The sequence below is a fragment of the Pituophis catenifer genome, unplaced genomic scaffold, assembly GCF_029215685.1.
Source record: "Pituophis catenifer annectens isolate HBS135680 unplaced genomic scaffold, rPitCat1.0.hap2 SCAF_1, whole genome shotgun sequence".
NCBI classification, from domain to species: Eukaryota; Metazoa; Chordata; class Lepidosauria; order Squamata; family Colubridae; genus Pituophis; species Pituophis catenifer.
In genome coordinates this window covers 348204359-348227798 of record NW_027256881.1, presented here as the reverse complement: position 1 = coordinate 348227798, position 23440 = coordinate 348204359, and the positions used below count along the sequence as shown (strand labels likewise).

General features: G+C 39.8%; 1 protein-coding gene across 1 annotated transcript in view; it reads left to right on the top strand.

The window, feature by feature from the left end:
* Positions 1-4348: 4348 nt before the first annotated feature.
* The window catches only part of LOC139312547 (vomeronasal type-2 receptor 26-like), a gene marked incomplete at its 3' end in the record, with an annotated part of 40860 nt that continues 21768 nt past the window's right edge, over positions 4349-23440 (top strand). Inside the window, exons 1-4 of the mRNA XM_070937426.1 lie at positions 4349-4475; positions 7165-7286; positions 13014-13030; positions 18939-19230. Coding sequence (XP_070793527.1) covers positions 4349-4475; positions 7165-7286; positions 13014-13030; positions 18939-19230 — 558 coding nt within the window. The remainder of the gene's footprint in view (positions 4476-7164; positions 7287-13013; positions 13031-18938; positions 19231-23440) is intronic.

The window sequence follows — 23440 nt, the reverse complement described above, 5'->3', positions numbered from 1 at the left end:
ACCAAATAAGCATCAAACTTTAGAACTATTACCAAAACAATTGATTTTAAGCTCATTGGACACTAACAAGATGACATATGGGGGAAGGCCTGGGAGTAGGGGAAATTACATGGTTTATACAGAAATCTTCAGATCTGGCTTTGCTTACGCAGTAACACTTGACTTTTAGTAAAGGTATACCCAACTCTACAGATAGAGTCAAGGATTTTTCTTTCCTAAATGTCTAAGCTGGGACAGGCCTGACATTCTGTCCACCAGCAAAGCCAGCAAAGGCATTATGCAACCGGTGGTCCCAACTGGAGAGCCATAGATGATGTTTCCTAAATTAGAGGCTCTGTCACTCCAGGAGAGATTGAATTTTTTCCCCTCCCAGATAGTTGTACAGAGAGCAGAGTCCTGCCCTGCATTGACAGCAGGCTACAGCTTGTGGGCCCCTCTTTGCAAACTGCACACCTCAGGCCATGGAATTGATCAGCAAACCGAAGCACTGAATTGGCTGCTGCATGGTGAGAACAGAAGCTGTCTGGCCCATGTGCTCACCCTTTGCATTGAACCAAAGTGGGGCAGCTCAAAGGGAATCAAAAAGCCATCGTGATCACTCCTGCCACAGCCTGGGGTATCCAGTTGGCAAAGAGGGGAGCATCAACCATAGCAGCTAGGGAGGGGTGAATGCCAGGGGTCAGCTGGGGTGAGGGGGCTGGGATGAAGTGAATGTAGGCAATTGTCCTAGACTACACAGTGACCATGTTCACAGGTCTGTAAAGCATAAAAAAATGATGTTCTTCATCAATGTTGGGACAGATTCGCTTAGCAAGCACTTCCAGCATGATTTTGGTAGCAGCCACCAGTGGCCTCATTCAGTTGTGGTCCCTTGGAATATGGTGGCCGCTTCTGTCATTGCACCATGTGGCCTTGTGACAAAGTGATTCGTTCTGCTTCCCTCTGGCTATTTGTGCAGCATTGCAGAAAACTCTGGAGCTCCCGTGAAGATGGAGTTCATGTGAGGATCAACAATAGTGATTTTATTTATTTATTTCATTTTCTGAGTGCAGAACATTTTATTTATTTATTTATTTATTACTCGAATTTCTATACCGCCCTTCTCCTTTCGGACTCAGGGCGGTGAACAGCCAAAATAAAAAACATTTATACATAAGTGCGATTAAAAAATAGATTTAAAATAATTAAATTTGGCCCATAGTTTAAAATTTATCAATTTAAAATCCATATCAAAATTTAAAACCAACCATAAAATCATAAAATCAAGAGAGACCGGCTAACTGAAAGAGATGAGTTTTTAGGGCCCGACGAATGGTCCGGAGGTCGGAGATCACTCGTATCTCTGGGGGTAGATTGTTCCAAAGGGTAGGTGCCACCACAGAGAAGGCTCTCCTCCTGGGGGTCGCCAGCCGGCATTGTCTAGCCGACGGCACCCTGAGGAGGCCCTCTCTGTGGGAGCGAACTGGCCGGTGGGAGGCTATTGGTGGCAGAAGGCGGTCCCGTAAGTACCCTGGCCCTAAGCCATGGAGCGCTTTAAAGGTGATCACCAACACCTTGAAGCGCACCCGGAAGTCCACCGGAAGCCAATGCAGCTCGCGCAGGAGAGGAGTCACATGGGAGCGCCCCATCGCTCCCATAATCCCCCACGCGGCCGCATTCTGCACCAGTTGGAGCCTCCGGGTGTACCCCAAGGGGAGCCCCATGTAGAGAGCGTTACAATAGTCCAGACGAGAGGTGACGAGTGCTTGAGTGACTGTGCGTAGGGAGTCCCGATCCAGAAAGGGGCGCAACTGGCGTATCAGGCGAACCTGATAAAAAGCCTCCCTGGCCACGGCCGTCATATGCCCTTCTAAAGACAGCCGTGCGTCCAGGAGGATGCCCAAGTTGCGGGCCCTTTCCGTGGGGGACAATGATTCGCCCCCATCTTACAATAAAAGGAGAAAATGTGCCATTTAAAATTGGCTGTCCACTTTCCCCCTTACTATATATTCTATCATTGGAAATCCTGTTGAAAAAAATTAGAGAAGACCAAGGAATTGAAGGTTTAAGGATTAATAGAGAAGAATACAAAGTTCAAGCCTTTGCTGATGACTTAGTGTTTTTGACAGAAAATCCTATGGAATCTATACCTAATTTGTTCCAAAAAATAGAAGAATTTGGAGAAGTGGCTGGACTAAAAATTAATAAAAATAAATCGAAGCTAATTGTTAAAAACCTTACGGAAATCCAAACAAAAGATTTGATAGATAATATACAAATTCAAACAACAAAAAAAATAAAATATCTAGGAATCTGCTTATCCACAAGAACATCAGCAATTAAAGAAAATAATTATGATAAATTACTAGAACAAACAAAGAAAGATTTAGAAAAATGGGAAAATTTACACATTTCATTCCTAGGAAGAATTTCGGCTATCAAAATGATTATATTACCTAAATTTCTATATTTGTTTCAGGTCACCCCAATTAAAATAGATAAACCGTTTTTTGAAAAGCTGAATAAAATAACATCTAAATTTATTTGGCAAGGGAAAAGGCCACGAATAAAATTTAAACTGCTTCAGGATACAAAAGATAGAGGAGGAGCTGCACTCCCTGACTGGGAGATATACTACCAAGCAGCAGTACTATCGTGGGTCAAAGATTGGATAGAATTAAAGGACTCTAGAACTTTAACAATTGAGGGACACGAACTTCAAACTGGCTGGCACTCCTTTATGTGGGATGAGAAATACAAAACACATTCATATTTTAAAACACATACAATAAGGAACTCACTATTACAAATTTGGCTTAAAATTAAAAAACAACATTATATGAAGATACCAAATTGGCTAGCACCGGCGGAATCAATTAGACACCCAAATTTAACAGATAAGACAAAAATAATTAGATATAAAGATATAATTGACTATCAAGGCAAACTAAAGACAAAACAACAATTGGAGACAGATTTATACAGAGGAATAGACTGGTGGACTTACACTCAAATACAATCTAAATATAGAGAGCATATAAAAACATATGAAATTTACAATCAAAAACAAGAAATAGATAAAATTATATTAGATTCAGAAAATAAATTAATTAGTAGAATTTATAAATTTCTCCTACGCTATAAATTGGAAGAAGAGACAGTCAAAGAAACGATGATTAAGTGGGCTCAAAATATCAAACACACAATACCTTTGGAAAAATGGGAAAAGTTTTGGCAGGAAAACCTAAAGTTAACGAAAGCAACGGCGTACAAGGAAAACCAACTGAAAATGTTTTATCGGTGGCATATGTCTCCAACCAGATTGGCAAAAATACAACCTAAAAATAGCCCAATTTGTTGGAAGTGCAAAAAGGCACAAGGGACTTTCTATCATTTATGGTGGACATGCCCGGCAGCAAAAAAATTTTGGTCTAACATCAAAAAATTGTTGGAACAAATAACAAAAACACAGATTGAAAAAGAACCAGAAACATTTTTATTAGGAATATTTAACAAATCATACCCTAAGGATATTAAATATCTTACAATTCACATATTAACTGCTGCAAGAATAATCTACGCAAGAAATTGGAAACAAGAAAAAATACCAAGTGAAACAGAAGTAATAGGGAAAATTTTAGAATGCGCTGAAATGGATAGGTTAACCAAAGAACTACAAGAAAAAGAAGAATCAGACTATTATAAAATATGGAATAGTTGGTATAATTGGTTAAAAATTAGAAATATACAAAAAATATAGGGGATATATTACCGATTGATACATATATATGTAATAAAAATATTATTAGATTACAGAAAGGTGAAGGAATATATTATAAGTAGAATTGTAGAACGTCACTCTGAAAAAATGCTTAAGAAGAAATTATATTCTTTTTGTGTATATGTTGTATAAATGTTCGTTGTGTATATGTTACGTATGTCTTTTTTAATATTTATATTCAATAAAAACTATTTAAAAAAAAAATAAAATAAAATAAAATTGGCCTATTGATCTAAATAAACCAAAAACCAAAAACTATACAATCAATATAAAAATTAAACGCAGAAGGAGTTTAAAACCCTTATGTGACATTATACAGGCCATCCTCGTTCAAAATTATAAAGGCCCTGAAAAAAGTGACTTATGACTGTTTTTCACACTTATGACCATTGCAGCATTCCCATGGGCATGTGGTCAAAATTTGGGCCCTTGGCAACTGGCTCATATTTACGACGGCTGCAGTGTCCCAGGGTCCTCTTTTCTGACCTTCCAACAAGCCAGGTCAATGGGGAAGCCAGATTCATTTAACAACCATGTCATTAACAGGGGGGCATGGATCTAGTTCAGAGGTGGTCACAACTACATCCCATGGACTCTGTCGACATCCTTGGGATCAGCCAGATCAAACTGTTCCTAAATTCCTGCGTAAATCCTTTCCCCAGCCTTCTCCATAGGATCCACACCATGCTTGGCCTCCAACTGGGAAGAGATCCAAGTAATTTTATCAACCAGAATTCTTCTGTGAGTGTGAGAAAAAAAAATTCCCTCAGAGTTGCTGTGCCTATTAATGGCCTTTGGCTTAGATAATTGAATAGGCCAATCAGAGAGCAGCTCCTGGTTTTGAATCTCCGGGGCTTTTTCTATGCCTTCCCTAACTGTCCCTAACTGTCACTAACTGTCACTAACTGTAAGCATATAAGGAGCTGCTTGCCAGCAGGCTAAACCAGTTTGGGATCAGAGGCAGAGCTGAAGTCCCTAAAGCCTCTCCCTTCTATTTATTTGTCTATCCTATCCAAGGCCTCAGTAGCTTTCCTATTCCAGGTAGTGGCCAAGACCTCAGAAGGACAAGACAGCAGAGCCTGGGGTATAATCCTCAGTTCCCTTTGGAACCCCATTAGTCACTAAGAGTGGACTGGTCAAAGAGATCCAGCCTCCCTGCAGAGAAGGGCAGCATAAAAGAATTTCAAAGTCATCAGGCCATGATCTGGCCAGGACAAAGATGACAAGGACAGCTCCTCCTCAGATCAGGTTGGAAGTGGTCAGTTTTGAGTTGAGCTAAGAATGATGGTGGCCATGGTGAGATGCCTCTAAGGCCTGCCCCTGGGATGGCAAATGGACATCTCTAAAGACCATAAGTCTGGGGAACCCCACAGTCAACTGAGAAATGCCCTATAGAAGGTCAGACATGGAAGTTGCTGTGCAGCAAGAAGGCTGGTACAGTAGTAATGATCCCAACTGGTCCTGTGAATGAATCTTCTAGAAAAGAATTTCAGACCTGGCAATTTGGGGAGCAGCACCCCCAAAGACCAAAAGAAACACCCGAATGACAATTCTACCCTTAGGATACAGCAAGAGAAATTTTCAAGTCTTGCAAAAAAAATTGAAGTTAATATAAATGGAATTCCTCAAATTCCATTTATGCCTTGTGCCACTATTCCCAAGTAGCCCTCCTATTATCTGACCAAAGTAGGGCATAAGCCAAAATCCATCTTGTGTGCAGGGATCACTTTCATGTAGGTTAACAACACAATTTCCCCATGACTCCATCTGCTCTGGGAATTTCAAGAGACACAAAGATGTTTTCCATTCTGCTGCATGAAGAGAAGCTGTTGCTAAGGGGACAGGTCAATGGCTTTTCCCTGCAATTATCACAAGAACAGTCATTCTTCATTTATCCCCTGTGGATTTCCAGACACAAAGAACTTCCAGGATAAAATCTGCTTTAAAAATTATCTCTGAGTTCACCAGATGGAGGGTACAACGTGTCACCTTAGGCTGTGTTGCAAAGAGCTCACTCCTGGGTTTGAAGAGACTCACATGCCTTTGTTCTCTCTATGGTCACAGCCCAAAGACAGGTAAGAGGAAGCATAGTTGCTATAAATTTGTCCTGGTGCCATCCAGGTGGCACAGGTGGTGCCTGATCTGCTAAAGATCCAGTGAGATTTCATGAGAAACCTTCAAATCAGTTTCTGCATAAACCTTGATTTCTTTTCTAGGAGGGAAGGTGATAAGAATGACCAGGCAGGAGTCATGCTACTTCTGATGCTGATGCTCTTCTGGCTCCTGGCTCCAACTACAGCAAAGAGGCTGCAAACCATGTGTGTGTTAAGATATTATATCGAATTAGATGGAAGCTACTACAGGCCTGGTGATCTCATTATTGGTGGGAATTTGCCCTTGGGAATCATTAACAAGTCTCCTGTCCTGGAGTTTAATACAGTGAAGCTTGTTTTTAAAAAGGGGTAAGTTTCAGCTGAAGGGGAAACATGGAGATAAATTGTTTCTTTGCTTTACATTCAGGGACTTTTTTCAAAAAATACTTCTAGTGTTTTGAACTGTTCTGGTGTAGTGCATATTTTGTGCTTTTCTCGATAAATTAGGAAGCTCTTCAAATAGGCTGGAATTCTCAATCTATTCATCAGGAAGATGATAAACAGCAAAAAATGAAGAGGGAAGCTGTGCTGGCCTAGTGAAGAAGTCAAATTATATTAATCTGAACTGTAATTTCTGGCAGAAAATTCGAATAAAAGCTCAACACGCTTAAACTGTTCAGGAATTACAAAAATCCCTCTCAACATTGGAATCATTATTGATGATGAATAATGGCCTTCAGTAAATCTCTGAGGTGACTCCCACTGCAGTCCTGTGTTCAGCAACCTTTATCACACCTGAAGAAGCTGCTCCAAGAGAGACTTTAAATAATTACATTGAAAGTGGAGCAGTTGGAAAGGATTACAGCCACTGCAAGAAAGTGAATATGGCAGAGATGATAGAGAGTATAAAACAGTCCATGATATCTGTAGAAAGGCTTGGCTCCTTTCTCACAAAGTCACCCAAGTTTAGCCAAGGGAAATCATTTAAAAAAAAACCCTGAGTCCCTAGGGGGAGAAGGGCGGTATATAAATTCAAATATAAATAAAATAAATAAATAAATGTCCCCCCAAACAGTGAAGTAAATTGTACAGCCATGCACAAGCTTTCCTGTAATGTTCTCCAATATTTTTCTCACTACAGTCTCATACCCAGTAACTACCAGCAGTTCCTTGCATTGATGTTTGCTGTCTCCGAGGTCAATAAGGATTTTCTTCTGCTCCCCAACATCACTCTTGGCTTCCACATCTACCGCCATTTCCAGAGGGAGATTGAGATTTCCTTAAACAGCCTCTCCATGCTCTCCTCACGAGGCCAAGTGGTTCCAGGGTACAAATGTGACTATCCGGACACTCTGCTGTCCGTCATTGGTGATCTCAGTGCAACGTTCTCAAGGCTGATGGCCTCCATCTTCAGCATCTTTAAGCTCCCACAGGTAAGAGAGCTCCCTTGGATACAGTATGGAATAGATAAAGATCAAAAGCACACACAGAAGCCAAAGATTAAACTAAAGATAGTTTTTTTTGTTGGGGGGCATATAATGAGCTTGTGATTCTTAGATTATCCTTTATTAAAGGGTAGCCATCATTTTAGTGCCATTTATTCTCTGTATCAGGTTGTTGATTTTTCTCTTGTCTTCTGACATGCCACAGCCAATAAAAATGGCTAAGGAGATTAAGTTTGCCAATCAAAGTGAGTGAGCCTGACTGGAAGTCCATCAATCACACAGTGGTCACTACTAAAGTCAGCATGAAACTTTTACTTTGTCTTTGAAAAAAGAATCTCATTTTCTCCAGCTCGGTGTTGGCTTTGAGTTCTCCCAGGGAGAGAGAAGAGTTTATCCTTCCTTCTTCTGGATTAATCCCAGGGAATCTCCTCAGTATGTGGGTTTAGTCCAGCTGCTCCTGCATTTCCAGTGGAACTGGGTTGGTCTTTTTGCCCCTGAAGATGACAGAGGAGAACGTTTCTTCTCAATGTTGATGCCAATGCTCCAGGAGAAGGAGATCTGCCTGGCCTTCGCTCTAATGCTGAAATTGGATAATATTCAAATAGCTCTGAACAAGATGGTTGTCAATTTCCATTCCTGGTCTAAAGCAGAAGTGTTTATTTTCTTTGCAGACTTAGCTGTTATTGGTACTGTAATAGGGGCAGTACGTTATTTTGAAAAATACAGGAAAGTATCATTTAGGAAAGTTTATATCTTAACTTCGCATTGGAATCTTGGCATGAAGAAAGCTGAACAAACATTGCAATTTATAAAAGCTTTGCATGGGGCCTTGCATTTTAGGGACCACTCCAGGGATGTCTCTGAATTCAGCCACTTCCTCCTGTCTTTAGACCCCTTGAACCCCCAAGGAGATGTCTTTCTCCCTCCATGGTGGGAATTTGTCTATGACTGCAAGTTCCATAAATCAGGAGAGATCCCTCCAAAGGGAGAAAAACAATGTACAGGAAAGGAGAATCTGCAGAATCTGCCCAATTACACTTTTGAAAAAAGAATGAACGGAGAAAGTTACAATATCTACAATGCTGTTTATGCTCTGGCACACGCTTTACATGCAATGCATGGATCCAGAGTTCGACTGACCATAATGAGGCTTGGAAAGAGGATCTCAGATGTCCAGTCATGGCAGGTAATTTCTGGGGCTTTTGATTCAGTCCGCAGACACTTTAATTGGAAGCTCCCCATATGAATTTCTTCAGTTCCTGATTCAATGTCTGCATATCAACTTATTTGAGACCCTACCCTTCTTTTTAGTTTACCATTTCTTGTGCTACTCAGTTTGCTGTGTGAAAACAGCTTCTCACTAAGAATGGATGGAAACTAACCAAGGAGAGAAGCAACCTAGAACTTAGGAGAAATTTCTTAAGGAAGGGTTTACCTTTAGAGGTCATGGGTGCCCCATTGAAGAAGAGAGAGGATAGCCACTTGTATAAAACTGTAGAGGGTCTGTTGCTTGAGCAGGGGGTTGGACTAGACGACCTCCAATGTCCCTTCCAATACTGTGATTCTGTTTCTATGACAACCACAGCACAGAGCAAGATTCAAAGTGGTCCTAATGGACTCCTGGTCTGAAATTCACCAGAATTTTCTGCATCAAAGGCTAAAATGTTGGACCTCTCTGGATAGTGAAGTGTCCAACCAGGTCTGTTGAGGGTAAAACTGCCCTCTGCAAAGTAGTGCAACGGACTAGACAGCGAATAGATACGATGCTTAGCAAAACACACAGATAGTCACAGACTCTGAACGTTTAAAGAAAAATAAACAGTCTTTACTTGTAGTAAGAAACAACCTTGGCTTCTCAAAACAACTTCTTCAAACAATCACGGTTCAACACAAAAACATAGTTTGCTTACAATTCCAGTTCTCTTCAAACACAGACACAGTTCCTTCAAGCAGTTCAACCTTCTAATAGCAGGAGCAGGAGCAGGAACAGGAATGAACGAACTTCCTGCCTTCCTTTATATGTCTGCTTAGCACAGCCAATTAGTCATATTTGGAGCAGTTAAAGTTACAGAACATAGTTTTCTATATATTATCTACCCAACTGTAGGATAAGGATCCAACATTCTCCCCTTTGGGTAGACTAATATATTTACAATCTTAAACCATACTGTTCACATGTATCTATATGTTTCCTACTTCCCTGTGCTTTTGTGAAATGATCAGCCACATTGTCCTCTGATGCACAATATACAAGTTCTATCATCTTGTTCATTATACATCCTCTTACATTGAGATATTGAAGATCTGTTTGTTTTGTTCTAGTCTTTACAACTATATTTGTTGCCATTTTTATCGCTGCCTGATTATCTTCATGTACTATTATAGGATCTTGTATATCTATTCCTAAATCTAGCATCAGCTGCTTAATACTGATCAAATCCGTACATAACAAAGATAAATAAGAAAACTCTGCTTCCATTTTAGACATACTTAAATGCTGCTGTCTTATTGAACGCCACCATATCAAAGCTTTCCCCAGAAATACAGCGATTCCTGAGGTTGATTTTCTTGTATTCACATCTGTTGCAAAACTAGCATCTGCATAAGCGGTTACATGCAATTCTTCTGATGGTTGTAGATACAATGCATGATGCATGGTATATTTCAGATATCTAAGAATACGTTTTGCTCCTTGCCAGTGTCTTTCTGTAAGTTCCGTGTTGAATCTAGCTAATTGGTTCACGCTATAAGAAATATCGGGTCTAGACCAATTGCTAATGTATGATAAACTGCCAATCAATGATTGGTATATCCCTTTATCAGACAATGGACTTTGCACATCAGTGTTGCAATAATCTTGAACCATAGGTGTCTTTGATGGTTTATACAATTCCATTCTGAACTGTTTTAATAGATTATTAATTTTATCAGTTTGGGATAATTTAAATCCTCCCCTAGTTTTCAGCCTTCTGCAAAACCTGGCTATATGATCCTTCTTGCCACAATTAAAACAATGTTTTACAGCATATACATGGTTATTTGCCTTTACATTTACATTAATCAACTCAGGTTCTTCCCTTAATTGTTTTCTTTCTTCTCTCCTTCTGGCCTCTTCTAGTAGTCGTGAGGTTACATTGGCCAAAGTTAGTTCCTGCTGTGTGAGAACTTCAAATGATGTTACTACGTCATCGTAGCTTTCATCTAGCAATGATAACAGTATATAAACCTGTTGTTGCTCGGAAACTACCTCCTTCTGTTGTAGCTCTTGAAAAATGCTTTTTATGCAATTCAGGTGTGTTAACATGTCACCACCCTTAAGGAGTCGTGTGCGAAACAACTTTCGTGTAATGTTAATTTGCGCCCCTACAGTGTCACAAACATAAAGACGTTTCAAATTTCCCCAGCATTTTGCAGCAGACTGTTCACCCTCAATATGAACAAGCTGGGTATCGTCTAGAGACAAACCAATAATACATAATGCACTCTCATTCCTCCTCTGGAACTCGGCTATCTTCCTGGCATCCTCGGCATCGTCAGCATTCCAGGAGGTCACATCTGGTGGATTCTGCACTACATCCCATAGCCCTTCTTTGTGCAACAGGAGACTGCACTTGGTGGACCAGGATTTGTAGTTGGTGCCATCCAGCCAGGTAACCAGCGATAAGTTGGGAGCGTGACCTTGTGCCATCCTCACCAGGATATTTAATAAGTATCAGAACATCTGGAGCAATAATGTGTGTCGCAACTCTCTTATTGCTGTAACTGGTACACACACTCTGGCACTGGGCCCATAACCAGTGTTGAAGGTAAAACTGCCCTCTGCAAATTAGTGCAATGGACCAGACAGCGAATAGATACGATGCTTAGCAAAATACACAGATAATCAAAGACTCTGAACGTTTAAAGAAAAATAAACAGTCTTTACTTGTAGTAAAAACAAACTTGGCTTCTCAAAACAACTTCTTCAAACAATCACGGTTCAACACAAAAACATAGTTTGCTTACAATTCCAGTTCTCTTCAAATGCAGTTCAACCTTCTAATAGCAGGAGCAGGAGCAGGAATGAATAAACTTCCTGCCTTCCTTTATATGTCTGCTTAGCACAGCCAATTAGTCATCTTTGTAGCAGTTAAAGTTACAGAACATAGTTTTCTATATATTATCTACTCAACTGTAGGATAAGGATCCAACAAGGTCAGATGCTTCCTTCCACATGGCCCATTAGATCAAACCTGGTTCCTGCATTCTGCTGCCTTTGACAATGAGCCAGAGAAAATCAGTGTAATTTTCCATGGTTCCGATAGAAATAATTTATTCACTCCAAACATTCATTTATCAGTCAACAAGACCTTGGAACTATTTCAAAGTGCATGTAGCCAAGTATCACAAGAGGAAAATCCTAAAATTAAATTTAGATTGTGGAACTAAATTCTTGTGTTTTGGTGAAATTGGAGTTGGAAATCATGCCCAGTGATAAAGAGAAAACATTTAGTTTCAGAGTTAAATACACCTGATTCTACAGATCGCCAAGAGATGGAAATAGCTTCTCAAATATAAACCCATTGTCTCAAGATGGCCATTATGTGATGAAAGAAGCCATGATGTCCCATTTGTAGCTCTAGCCCAAATACTCCGATTTCTGAAGCTCTCCTTTCTTTCAGATCCTTGCCTATTTGAGGAATGTGCAGTTCAACAACAGTGCTGGAGAGGAAGTCTCCTTCTCAGAAGATGGACTGGGATCTGCTCGTTATGATCTTCTCAACTGGGTTCTCTTCCCCAATCAATCTTTTGTCCCCATGAAAGTTGGGCAAGTAAATCCTGAGGCTCCCCCAGGCCAGGATTTCACCATTAACTCTGATGGAATCATCTGGGCCACAAAGGTGAGCTGCAAGGAAATATTGTAAGTTCAGAGAAAGATTCATCCTATTTTATTTATTTATTTATTTCATCAAGCATGCATTTTATGACAGATACAAGTGTAAACATAATTATAAATACATGAAAAGGATACAAATAAAAGAAAACATTAGGATGGTAGGCATGCTGGTGCACTTATGCATGCTCCTTATAGCCCTTTTAGGAATGGGGTGAGGTCTACAGTAGACAATCTAAGGTTAAAGTTTTGGGGATTTGGGGAAGAAACCACAGAGTCAGGTAGTGCATTCCAGGAGTTGACAACTCTGTTACTGAAGTCGTATTTTCTGCAATCTCTTCTCTTCTCTTCCTGAGATGCAGAACATCATCCTATCTTGAAAAATAATCAACTGAGTCAGAAATCATGGCAATCATTTGGTGAAAAATCTGCTTTGCGTGTAACACGTTTAAGGTCTGATTAGTGTCTGATTCCACAAAGGGTTAGACTTGGGAACAACATCTGCTTGAAACGCAGGATGCAATTACGGCAACCAACAGTGATTTCTATGGACCATTTCCATTCAGTTGTATCCTCATTAAAAATGCTCTCATCCCATCATAAACCTTCCTCTGCAGGCTGAGATTCCAGATCCAATCTCCCACATCCATGGGTGTGTCAGGAATGCCACTGGCCTGATTACCTCAGGGCTGTTCTTGATTTTTGATAGACAGTGGCAAATTATTTCATTAGAAGAGAATCTGAACGTAGAAGTAAGAATAAGAAAGGGAAATAGGAATGGGGAAAGAATGAATGCAGTTTATTGCTTAGCTCATCCCAAGTATTTCTCTTTTCTCTTTCAGAAGGTGCCCTTTGCCAGGTGTGGCATGAAGAGGTGCCATGCAGGAGAGAGGAGAAGAGTTCCAGGGGGCAAGCAGGTTTGCTGCTACCAGTGTGATGCTTGTCCAGAAGGAACCTTTTCTAATCAGACAGGTAGACAAGACTTCAAATGTTAATCTTCCAGTAGCAAAGAAGACATTCATTAAGTCATTTCTTTTGTTCTCGTTGTCATTTTATATGAGATTGAGATGAAATCATATCTCTCAGCAAAACCTTTCAGTTCACATATCTAAACTGCCCTGGCCACAGAGGCCACTTTTCCTGATATTCAGCAGTTCCATGCAGGATAGCTTTAGGGCAGAATTTATGAATGTCCAACTAGGATTTCCACTCCTACTCCAACCTCCAATTGCAAAAACTGCCTTCCGATCTATCCTAAGGAAGTGGGCTGTGCGGTCAAAGCTTCAATTTGTATCATTCAGAATATGCTCATTCTTTCAGCTGTATCAGCCTCTGAGGAAATAGACCTGTCAGGGAAAGCAGACATTCATCTATCTATGTCTCTTTGATAGAATAGGAGGGAGCAAAAAACATCTGAATGAACAAATTGAGATACAAAGCAGAAAGGTTAAGGCAGGGATAATATACACACAAGCAAAACAGGAACATTCCTGGATATCAGATCTATCAGTCTCCTGTCGGTTCCATTATAAAATGGGAGAAAAAAAACAGGCAGTAATCTCAGACTGGAAGCCCCATTACTCATAGAAGTGCACAGTGAATGGATATCTGGAACTGAACAAAACCTTGTCTCTGGATAACCTGTCCCCAGGATCATCATAAATGAAGGATGATTTGCTCTTTTTGATGCCCCATAAATAGCACAGGGAGGTTATTTTATTACTCCCTTTGTAGGTAGGTCAGGAGCAGAAAGACAACACTCCTATGATTTATGCAGGAGGGAAAATGTGCATGATAATTGCTCAAGAAATGCTTAGACAAAGACTTTTGATTTCAGATGCAGCTCACTGTGAACCCTGCCCAGAAGACCAATTTCCCAACAAGGACAAGGACCAATGCATTGCCAAGAAGATCCACTTCCTTGCCTTTCAAGACACCCTGGGATACACTTTAGTTTTTCTTGCTCTTTTCCTCTCTCTGATCACTTCTGTAGTCCTGGTGGTTTTCTATAAACATCATGACACACCGATTGTCAAGGCCAACAACCGAGATCTCACTTACATCCTCCTGGTCTCCCTCCTGCTCTGCTTCCTCTGCTCCTTCCTCTTCATTGGTCAACCTGGGAAGATCACCTGTCTCTTCCGACAATCTGCCTTTGCCATTCTCTTTGCCCTTGCAGTTTCCTCTGTATTGGCAAAAACTGTCATGGTAGTTTTGGCTTTCATGGCCACCAAGCCAGGGAACAGGACAAGGAAACTCTTAGGAAAACCACTGACCAACTCTATTGTCTTAGCGTGTCCCCTGATCCAAGCACTTCTTTGCGCCACCTGGCTGGGAACCTCTCCTCCATTTCCCAGCTGTGACTTTCACTCCTTGTTTGGAGAAATCATCTTGGAATGCAAGGAAGGCTCAGCTTTAATGTTTTACATTGTCCTTGCTTACCTGGGTTTTTTGGCCTTCATAAGTTTCACAGTGGCATTTCTAGCTAGGAAATTGCCTGATAGTTTTAATGAAGCCAAGTTCATTACTTTTAGCATGCTGGTCTTTTGCAGTGTTTGGATCACTTTCCTCCCCACTTATCTGAGCACCAAGGGGAAGTCCATGGTGGCTGTGGAGATCTTCTCCATTTTGGCCTCTGGGTCTGGTCTCTTGGCTTGTATCTTTTTCCCCAAATGCTACATTATTCTACTGAGGCCAGATTTGAATTGTAGAGAAAACATAGTAAGGAACAAGAATTTCTAACTAATGCAAGGATCGGCCTCATTTATATTTGTCTTTGAAGCATCTTTAGAATGTGACATTTTTTTTTAAAAAAATGTTGACAAGAAGGAGGAACTTATACGTTAAAGAATTCCTTACCAAGTGTTGCACTTTACTTGATGAATGCAGGTTGGCTGCATCTCAACTGTGAGGTTGTTCCCAATAATAGAAGACTTTCTGCCTCCACTCTTCCACCACTCTTGCCTCTGTCCTCTCTGTTACTCTCATAGATATTCAGATTCTCCAGAGCTCAATTTCATTCTATTTAACAAACTGAAGCTGTAGGAGGATTGACAAAACCTGGGCATGGAGTCAAAAGAGGAATCAGCCTAAACTCTCTATGTAACCACAAATGAATTCCATTGACCTGTCAGTCCTGGAAGCCATCTTTTCTTTTGGAGCTTCAGGGCTGCCACATTTTTTGTGCCTGGGAAATTGGGAGGGGGATTTGCAAGGAGCGGTGGAAGATTAGCCATAACAACATTCCTTTCTCTGGGAGTCAAGGACAACTGCCCTGCACCTTGATGGGAGTGACTGGCGACTGTCTCCAATTGCGTTGAACAAATGATTGGACCATGTGATGTACTTGTGGGTGCAGGGGATGGATCTTTGAGTTTATTTTGGGTGGGGAAAACCCAGAATTTTCAGATGCAGGTTTTCCCAGATGTTCCAACATGACATTTCTAATAAAATGGACCTTTGAGGAAATGTTAGTCTCAGAGTCTTTTGTTGGGGGCGTTTTCTGGAACCCTGACATGACCCTTATCTAACACCAAGATGTTACTAACCATTACTTTATTAGCTTCCTATGGATAGGGATGACTAGTACTAAATCAGCCTAATTAGAACTTCACAGGTGGTCTAAATGTTTTGCACCTGATACAATATTTAGAAAGACTTTTTTTGAGATAGCCACCATACTACTCCTTCAGCAAAAATTAATAGTCCAGAAAAACTGTAGATTGCACAAGAGTCTTACGGACAGTGAACTGTCATTCAGAACCAAAGATGAAAAATTCCACTTCTGGGAGGACCAATCATCCACGCCTGCTTGATTTTAATACAATCTTGCCATTCTGAAAATACTTTCCTTTTCCTCATGTTATAACAGAATACCAGAGTTGGAAGGGATCTTGGAGGTCTCCTGCTGAAGCAGGAGATCCCATACCATTTTAGAGTGAATGGTTGTCCAGTCCCTTCTGAAAAGATTCCTGTGTTGGAGCACCTACAACTTCTGAAGGCAACTCTTTCCACTGATTAATTGTCCTCACTGTCAAGAAATTTCTCCTTAGTTCTGGTTGGATCACTCCTTGATAAATTTCCATCCATTACTTCTTGTCCTGCCATCAAGTGCTTTGGAGAATAGTTAGCCCCCTTTTTTTTCTGTGTCAGCCCCTCAAATATTGGAAGACTGCTTTCATGTCACCTCTCTTAGACTAGATATACAAAGTTCCTGATATCATTCATCGTAGGTGTAAGGACTGCCTCTCCTCTCCATTCAAGAAAGTAGAACTCTTGAAACAATTAGCATTTCAAAAGGAAGCTTTTATCAAAAGGAAAGTGATAGCAAGGCAAAGAAAGCAGGATCTGAGGAGTCCCACGCAATTCGGTTAAGTTATAGCAGTTAGAAACCCCTCCCCTCAGTCCGGTGTTGAATAGGCCAATTCACAGGTGTGAAGTTGTTTTGAGAATTGCAGGCTGAGAAGGTGATAAGAAGTTGTTCTCATGTATCACTTACTGGAGGCTCCATAGCTGAGATAAAACAGATGGCCCTCCCCCTTTATATTCCCAAGAAGGTAAATCAAAGTACAGGATAGATAGGCATCAGGAAAAAGGCTATAAACTAAAGAATGCACCCAGGTCCCCTCTCCACAGGAAAGGCAGTGTCTCGATTGGGATCTATGGGATCTGACCGTAGGTTTCAGCTTCCAGCTGCCTAATCATCTTTGTTGTTCTTCTCTGCACTGTTTCTAGAGTCTAGCATTTTTTTTTATATTGTAGTGACCAAAACTGGATGCAGAATTCTACATGTTGACTTCCCAAGGGATTATAAAGTGGCATTAACACTTCACGTGATCTTGATTCTATCCCTCTGTTAATGCAGCCTAGGATTTAAACCGTGGCTGTTCCTCCCCATCCAACAGCCTTTGTGCACTAGGGCAATAAAACCTGGTCAGTATTGCTTGGTCAGTCTGGGGTTATAGAAGTGAATATCATCAGCTTACAAATGATACCTGACCTTAAACTGAGAAGGCCTTACAGTGGATTGGACTCAGTCTCTTCTCACCAACCAACATTTAATGGCAACCACCTTAAGATGAAGGAAAGAACCACAAAACAGTATGAATCCATACTTTGGTATTCCGGTTTCTAATTTCATTCCCTGCCATGTGGTTACAAGTAAAGTAGTTATTCCATCCAAGCGTTGGTAGGACTGCTGACAGTTACAAGGGAATTACTCATGCTCATGTGCCACCAAACCCCATTAACACTCATACTAGTTGACCAACTATGGCACAGGCAAACCTCCATCTTGGATGCAGGGGGTCAGTTTCGTGGAGGTCAAATGCACAACTTCACCATGACTCCTTCTGCTCTGTGCATTACAAGAAACACAAACATGTTTTTCCGTTCTGGTGTATGAGGAGCTATTGCTACACGGGTAGAACAATTGCTTTTCCTTGCAATTATCAGAAGTACAGTAATTCTCAGTGTATCCCCTGTGGATTTGTAGATATAAAACCTTCCAAGCTATAAAAAATATGTCTGACTTCTCCAAATGGGGGCAGAATATCTCACCTTTGTTGGTCTTGCAAACAGCTGACTCCTCTATAATTAGGGCCCAAACACAGGTAAGAGGAAATATTGCTAATATAAATTTGTTCTGCCATCCAGGTGGCACAGGTGGTTTCTGCTATTCTAAATTTCCAGTGAGATTTCAGGAGAAACCTTCAGATCAGTTTCTGCATAAACCTTGATTTCTCTTCTAGGAGGGAAGGTGATAAGAATGACCGGCCAGGAGTCATGCTGCTTCTGATGCTGATGCTCTTCTGGCTCCTGGCTCCAACTACAGCTGCAAACTACAGGCTGCAAAACATATGTGTGTTCAAGAATTATATCAAGTTAGAGGAAAGCTACTACAGGCCTGGTGATCTCATTTTGGGAGGGATTTTGCCTTTGGGAACCACTGAAAAGTCTCCTGGCCTAGATTTTAATACATTGAATCTTCTTTTAGATAATACGTAAGTTTCAGCTGAAGGAAAAACACACAGATAAATCATTTCTTTGCTTTAAATTCTGGGATCTTTTTCAGAAATACTTATTTTTCTATTTTGCACTCTCCTAGTGTAGTTCACATTCTGTGCTTCTCTCAATAAAATACTAAGCTCTTAAAATAGGGTGTGACTCTCAACCTCTTCCTCAGGGAGACGGACATGAAGAGTACATTAGAAGCTGTGCTGGCGTAGTCAAGTAGTTGAATTATAACATTAACCTGGATAGTAACTTGGGGTGGAAGGTTAAAATAAAAGCTCAATCCTTTTCAAGTGTTCAGGGACTATAAAAATCCCTCTCAGTTTTGGAATCAGCATTGCTCATGTATAGTGGCCTTCAGGACATCTAGGAGGTGATCCCCATTGTTGTCCAGTACCCAGCAATGTTTATCACACCTGAAGAATCTTCTCCCAGATAGACTCAAAAGTATTGGCATGAAAGAGGAGCAGGTGAGAAGGACTGCAACAACTGGAGCGAAGTGAAAATGGGAGGGATGATCGAGGGCTAGAAAACAGTCCATGATGTGGATGGAAAGGCTTGTCTCCTTTCTCACAAAGTCCTCCAAGTTTAGATAAGAAATATACTTAAAAAAAAAAAAACACCCAATGAAATTGGGGAGTTGCTGCCTCCAAAATCTCCCCCCCAAAAAAAAAAAAAAAAAAAAACAGTCAAGCAAACTCTACCAGCACACACAAGTTTTTCTGTAATGTTCCCGGATGTTTTTCTCACTATAGGCTCATCACCAGTAACTACCAGCAGTTCCTTGCATTGATGTTTGCTGTCTCTCAGGTCAATAAGGATTTTCTTCTGCTCCCCAACATCTCCCTTGGCTTCCACATCTATGGCCATTTCCAGAGGGAGATATTTATTTCCTTAATCAGCCTATCCATGCTCTCTTCACAAGGTCAAAAGGTTCCAGGTTACAAATGCAACCAGCAGGACATTCTGCTGTCCATCATTGGTGGTCTCAGTGCCAAATTCTCAAGGCAGATGGCCTCCATCTTCAGCATCTTTAAGGTCCCACAGGTAAGACAGCTCCGTTGGATACACTATGGAATAGACAGGGATCAGAAGGTTACTCAGAAACCAAAAATGAAACCAAAGGTAGTTTTTTTGGGTGGTGGTGGGGTGACATGAGCTTCTGACTATTTATATGTGATAAAAGGTTAGCCATCATTTTAGTGCCATTTATTCTCTGTATCAGGTTGATGGTTTCTACTCTGAAGTACCACCACCAATCAAAATGGGTAATTTGTAGCTTTGTCTTTGAAAAAATAATCTTTCTCCAGCTCGGTGTTGGCTTTCAGTTCTTGCAAAGAGAGACAAGAGTTTATCCTTCCTTCTTCCGGATTAATCCCAAGGAATCTCCTCAGTATGTGGGTTTAGTCCAGCTGCTCCTGTATTTCCAGTGGAACTGGGTTGGGCTTCTGGCCCCTGAAAATGACAGTGGAGAGCATTTCATCTCAATTTTGATTCCAATGCTCAAGAAGAAAGAGATCTGCCTGGTCTTCACTGGAATGTTGAAATTGGATGGTATCCATATTACCGTGAAAAAATTACTTCGCCTTTTCCTAACATGGTCTAAAACTGAAGTATTTATCCTGTTTGGAGATTCCACTGTGACTAGCGGTGTACAAGGGGCTGTGGCTATTTATGAAAAAAACAAAATATCATTTAGGAAAGTCTGGATATTAACTTCCCATTGGAAACTCAGTAAGGTACAATCTAAAAATGTATTGCTATTTATAAAGCCTTTCCATGGAGTCCTGCATTTTAGAGGCCACACAGGGGATGTCTCAGGATTCAGCCATTTCCTCCTGTCTTTAGACCCCTTGAGCCCCCAAGGAGACGTCTTTCTCCCTCTATGGTGGGAATATGCCTTTCACTGCAAGATCCACAAACCAGGCAAGATCCCTCCAAAGGGATGGAAACAATGTACAGGAAAGGAGAATCTGCAGAATCTGCCCAATTTCACTTTTGAAACAAGGATGACAGGTGAAAGTTACAATATCTACAATGCCATTTATGCTCTGGCGCACGCTTTACATTCAATTTATGGATCCAGAGCCCAACCAACCGTGATGAGACTTGGAAAGAGGATCTCAATTGTCCAATCATGGCAGGTAATTATTGTGGCTTTTTACTCAGTGCATAGATACTTAGAGAGGAAACTCCCCATAACAATTTCTTCTGTTACTGATTCAATGTCTGCATACTCCCATATCAATCCATCAGTTTTGCTCGGAATGTGCCCCGAATCCAACTTGTAAAAATACACTCAATTTGTTTTGTTTTTTTTTATTTTAAATTACTAACATTACAAACAACATATACAATATTTCACCCTGTGCTATACATAAGAAAGGAAGATTTGGTTCTTCGGATATATCCTCATGATCGCCAAAATCCACGTTCTCGGGGTACAGGTACCGAAGCATCCAATTTTCCCAGCGCATAGTCCACAAATGGTTTCCAAATTTTCCAGAAAATATCTTCTTTATAGTCACCATTTCTAATTTTAATATCACATGTCATTTTATCATTTAAAGCTAATTTCCACATTTCACAATACCATTCTTCTATTCTAAAATTCACATCTAATTTCCAATATCTGGCTATTATAATTCTACCCATTATAATCATAATTCTAATCAATTCCTTCTCATATTTTGTTGATTCTATTTCCTTAATTATCAACAGTAATATAGTTTCTGGTCTCAATATTATTGCTTTCTCCATCATTTCAAATATCATTTCCTCCAATTGTTGCCAAAACTTTTTAACTTTATCACATTTGTACCACATATGTTCATAAGTCCCTAATTCCATATCACATCTCCAACATTGTTTACTAATTTTTTTATCCATCAGTGACAATCTTAATGGAGTCAAATACCATTTCCAAACAACCTTATAATTATGCTCTTTAATCCTTACAGATAAAGTCTTCATAATTCCACTCTTCCAATTCACGTTCCAATCTAAATCTGATATTTTAATATTAAGTTCTTTTTCCCAATTCATCTTCATCACCCTTTGTGGTTTTCCATCAAAATTTATAATCTTATATATCTTACTAACGAGTCCCTTTAGCCCAATTTCATCTTTCATAATTTGGAATACTAAATATTCAAATTCAGTTTTACTTCTACTTATCGAACAATTGTCCCTTACCTTCTTAGTCCATTTTTCTATCTGTATTTTTTCAAACCAGCTTAAACCCAATTTTTCAATGATTTCTTTTTTCCTCCTTTCATTTTCTGAAGTTTTTAACCAATCTATTATAGTTTGTATATTTTCATCTTCCATTACCCTATCACAACTTATATTAGTTTTAATCGGCCAATTTTCAATTGTCTTCCCTAAGAAAATTATATCTGGAATTAAAATTTTAACAAATTTGTTCCAAATTTTACTCAGTCCCTTTAACCAATAGCTATTAATTATACATTTTGATTTTGCTTTATCTAAAAACCATGTTGAGCCAAATCTCTTGATGTCCTTTAATTCTAAATCTCTCCAATGACTATCTTCACCTTTAAATATTTTTACCACAGTCCGAATAGCATAGGCCCAATAATAATTGAGTAGTTTGGGTAGTTTATTATTCATTAATAATTCAGATTTTGACCAATTTATTTTCAAACCTGTCATTTCCTCAAATTCTTCCAAATGCTTATGTATCTTTTTCAAATCTTTCTCTATATCTTTCAAAATAATCAAAGTATCATCCGCATACAGATTTATCTTATATCCCTTATACCCTTCCAATTCTTCATCTTTTTCTATCATTTTAGTCAAAATTTCCATAACTAATAAAAATAATGTTGGAGACAGGGGACATCCTTGTCTTGTACCCACTTCCAATCTTATCTCTTCTGTCAGCCTTCCATTCACCTTCACTCTTGCACTACTTTTTTGATACAGTTTTGAAATAACATGTATAAACTTATTACCAAAACCTAGTACCTCAACAATCGTTTTAATAGTTTCCCATTGTACAGAGTCAAAAGCTTTGAAAATATCTAATGATATTATACCTATTTTATCAGCATTATATTCAGCAACATCTATAATATTTAATACTCTTCTGACAATATCACTCATGTATCTACCCTTCACAAAACCTACTTGGTTATAACTTATATATCTATAATTATATTTCACTTATATATCTCAATTTGTTTTAAACTTGTTCTATGTTTCAGTGGATTAGTATCCCGTGCTACCCCATCCTGTTTGTTTAGTTTACCATTTATTTATTTGGATCCTGATTTGATTGTAAAGCTAAATGTGGGAACTCTCTGGACAGTGAACTGAGCAATCAAGGCAGATGCTTCCTTCTACATGGCCCCACTTGGTCAGACCTGGTTCCTGCATTCTGCTGCCTCTGACTAAGAGGTAGAGAAAGTCAGTGGAATGTATTTGAAAATTAGTAGCTGAGGTTGGTAGTTAGGCTGTTGTCCTGAGCTCCGAGCTTGGCAATTTGGTTGCAAACATTTAGTCACCATTTGAGGAGACGTCTTCAGTGCACTTTGTGTTTGTCTGTCAAAACACTGGCCTTTAAAGTCAGTGGAATTTTCCATGGTTGTGATATAAATTATTCATTTCTAAAATTCATTTGTCAATTAACAAGGCTTTGGCCAAAGTAACTATTTGAAGCTGGGTGTAGCCTATAATTAAGTTTGGAATATGGAATTAAATTTGTGTGTGTGTTGTATTTTGATGAAACGGGAGTTGGAAACCATGCCCTGTGATAAAGGGGAAACTTTTGCAGTTTCAAATATTTGGTGTTACTCCTGATTCTTCAGATCTCCACCAAGAAAACTCCTCTAGCTTCTCAGACAAATAACCCATCTTCTCAAGATGGCCGTCATGTTATGATAGAAGCCACAATGTCTCATTTATAGCTGTAGCCCAAAAACTCTGATTTCTGAACGTCTCCTTTCTTTCAGATTCTTGCCTATTTGAGCAATGTGCAGTTCAACAACAGTGCTGGAGATGAAGTCTCCTTCTCAGAAGATGGACTGGGATCTGCTCATTATGATCTTCTCAACTGGGTTCTCTTCCCCAATCTATCTTTTGTCCCCATGAAGGTTGGGCAAGTAAATCCTGAGGCTCCCCCAGGTCAAGATTTCACCATTAACTCTGATGGAATCACCTGGGCCACAAAGGTGAGCTGAAAGGAAATGTAAATTCAGTGAAAGATTCATTCTCTTCCTGAGTTGCAGATCTT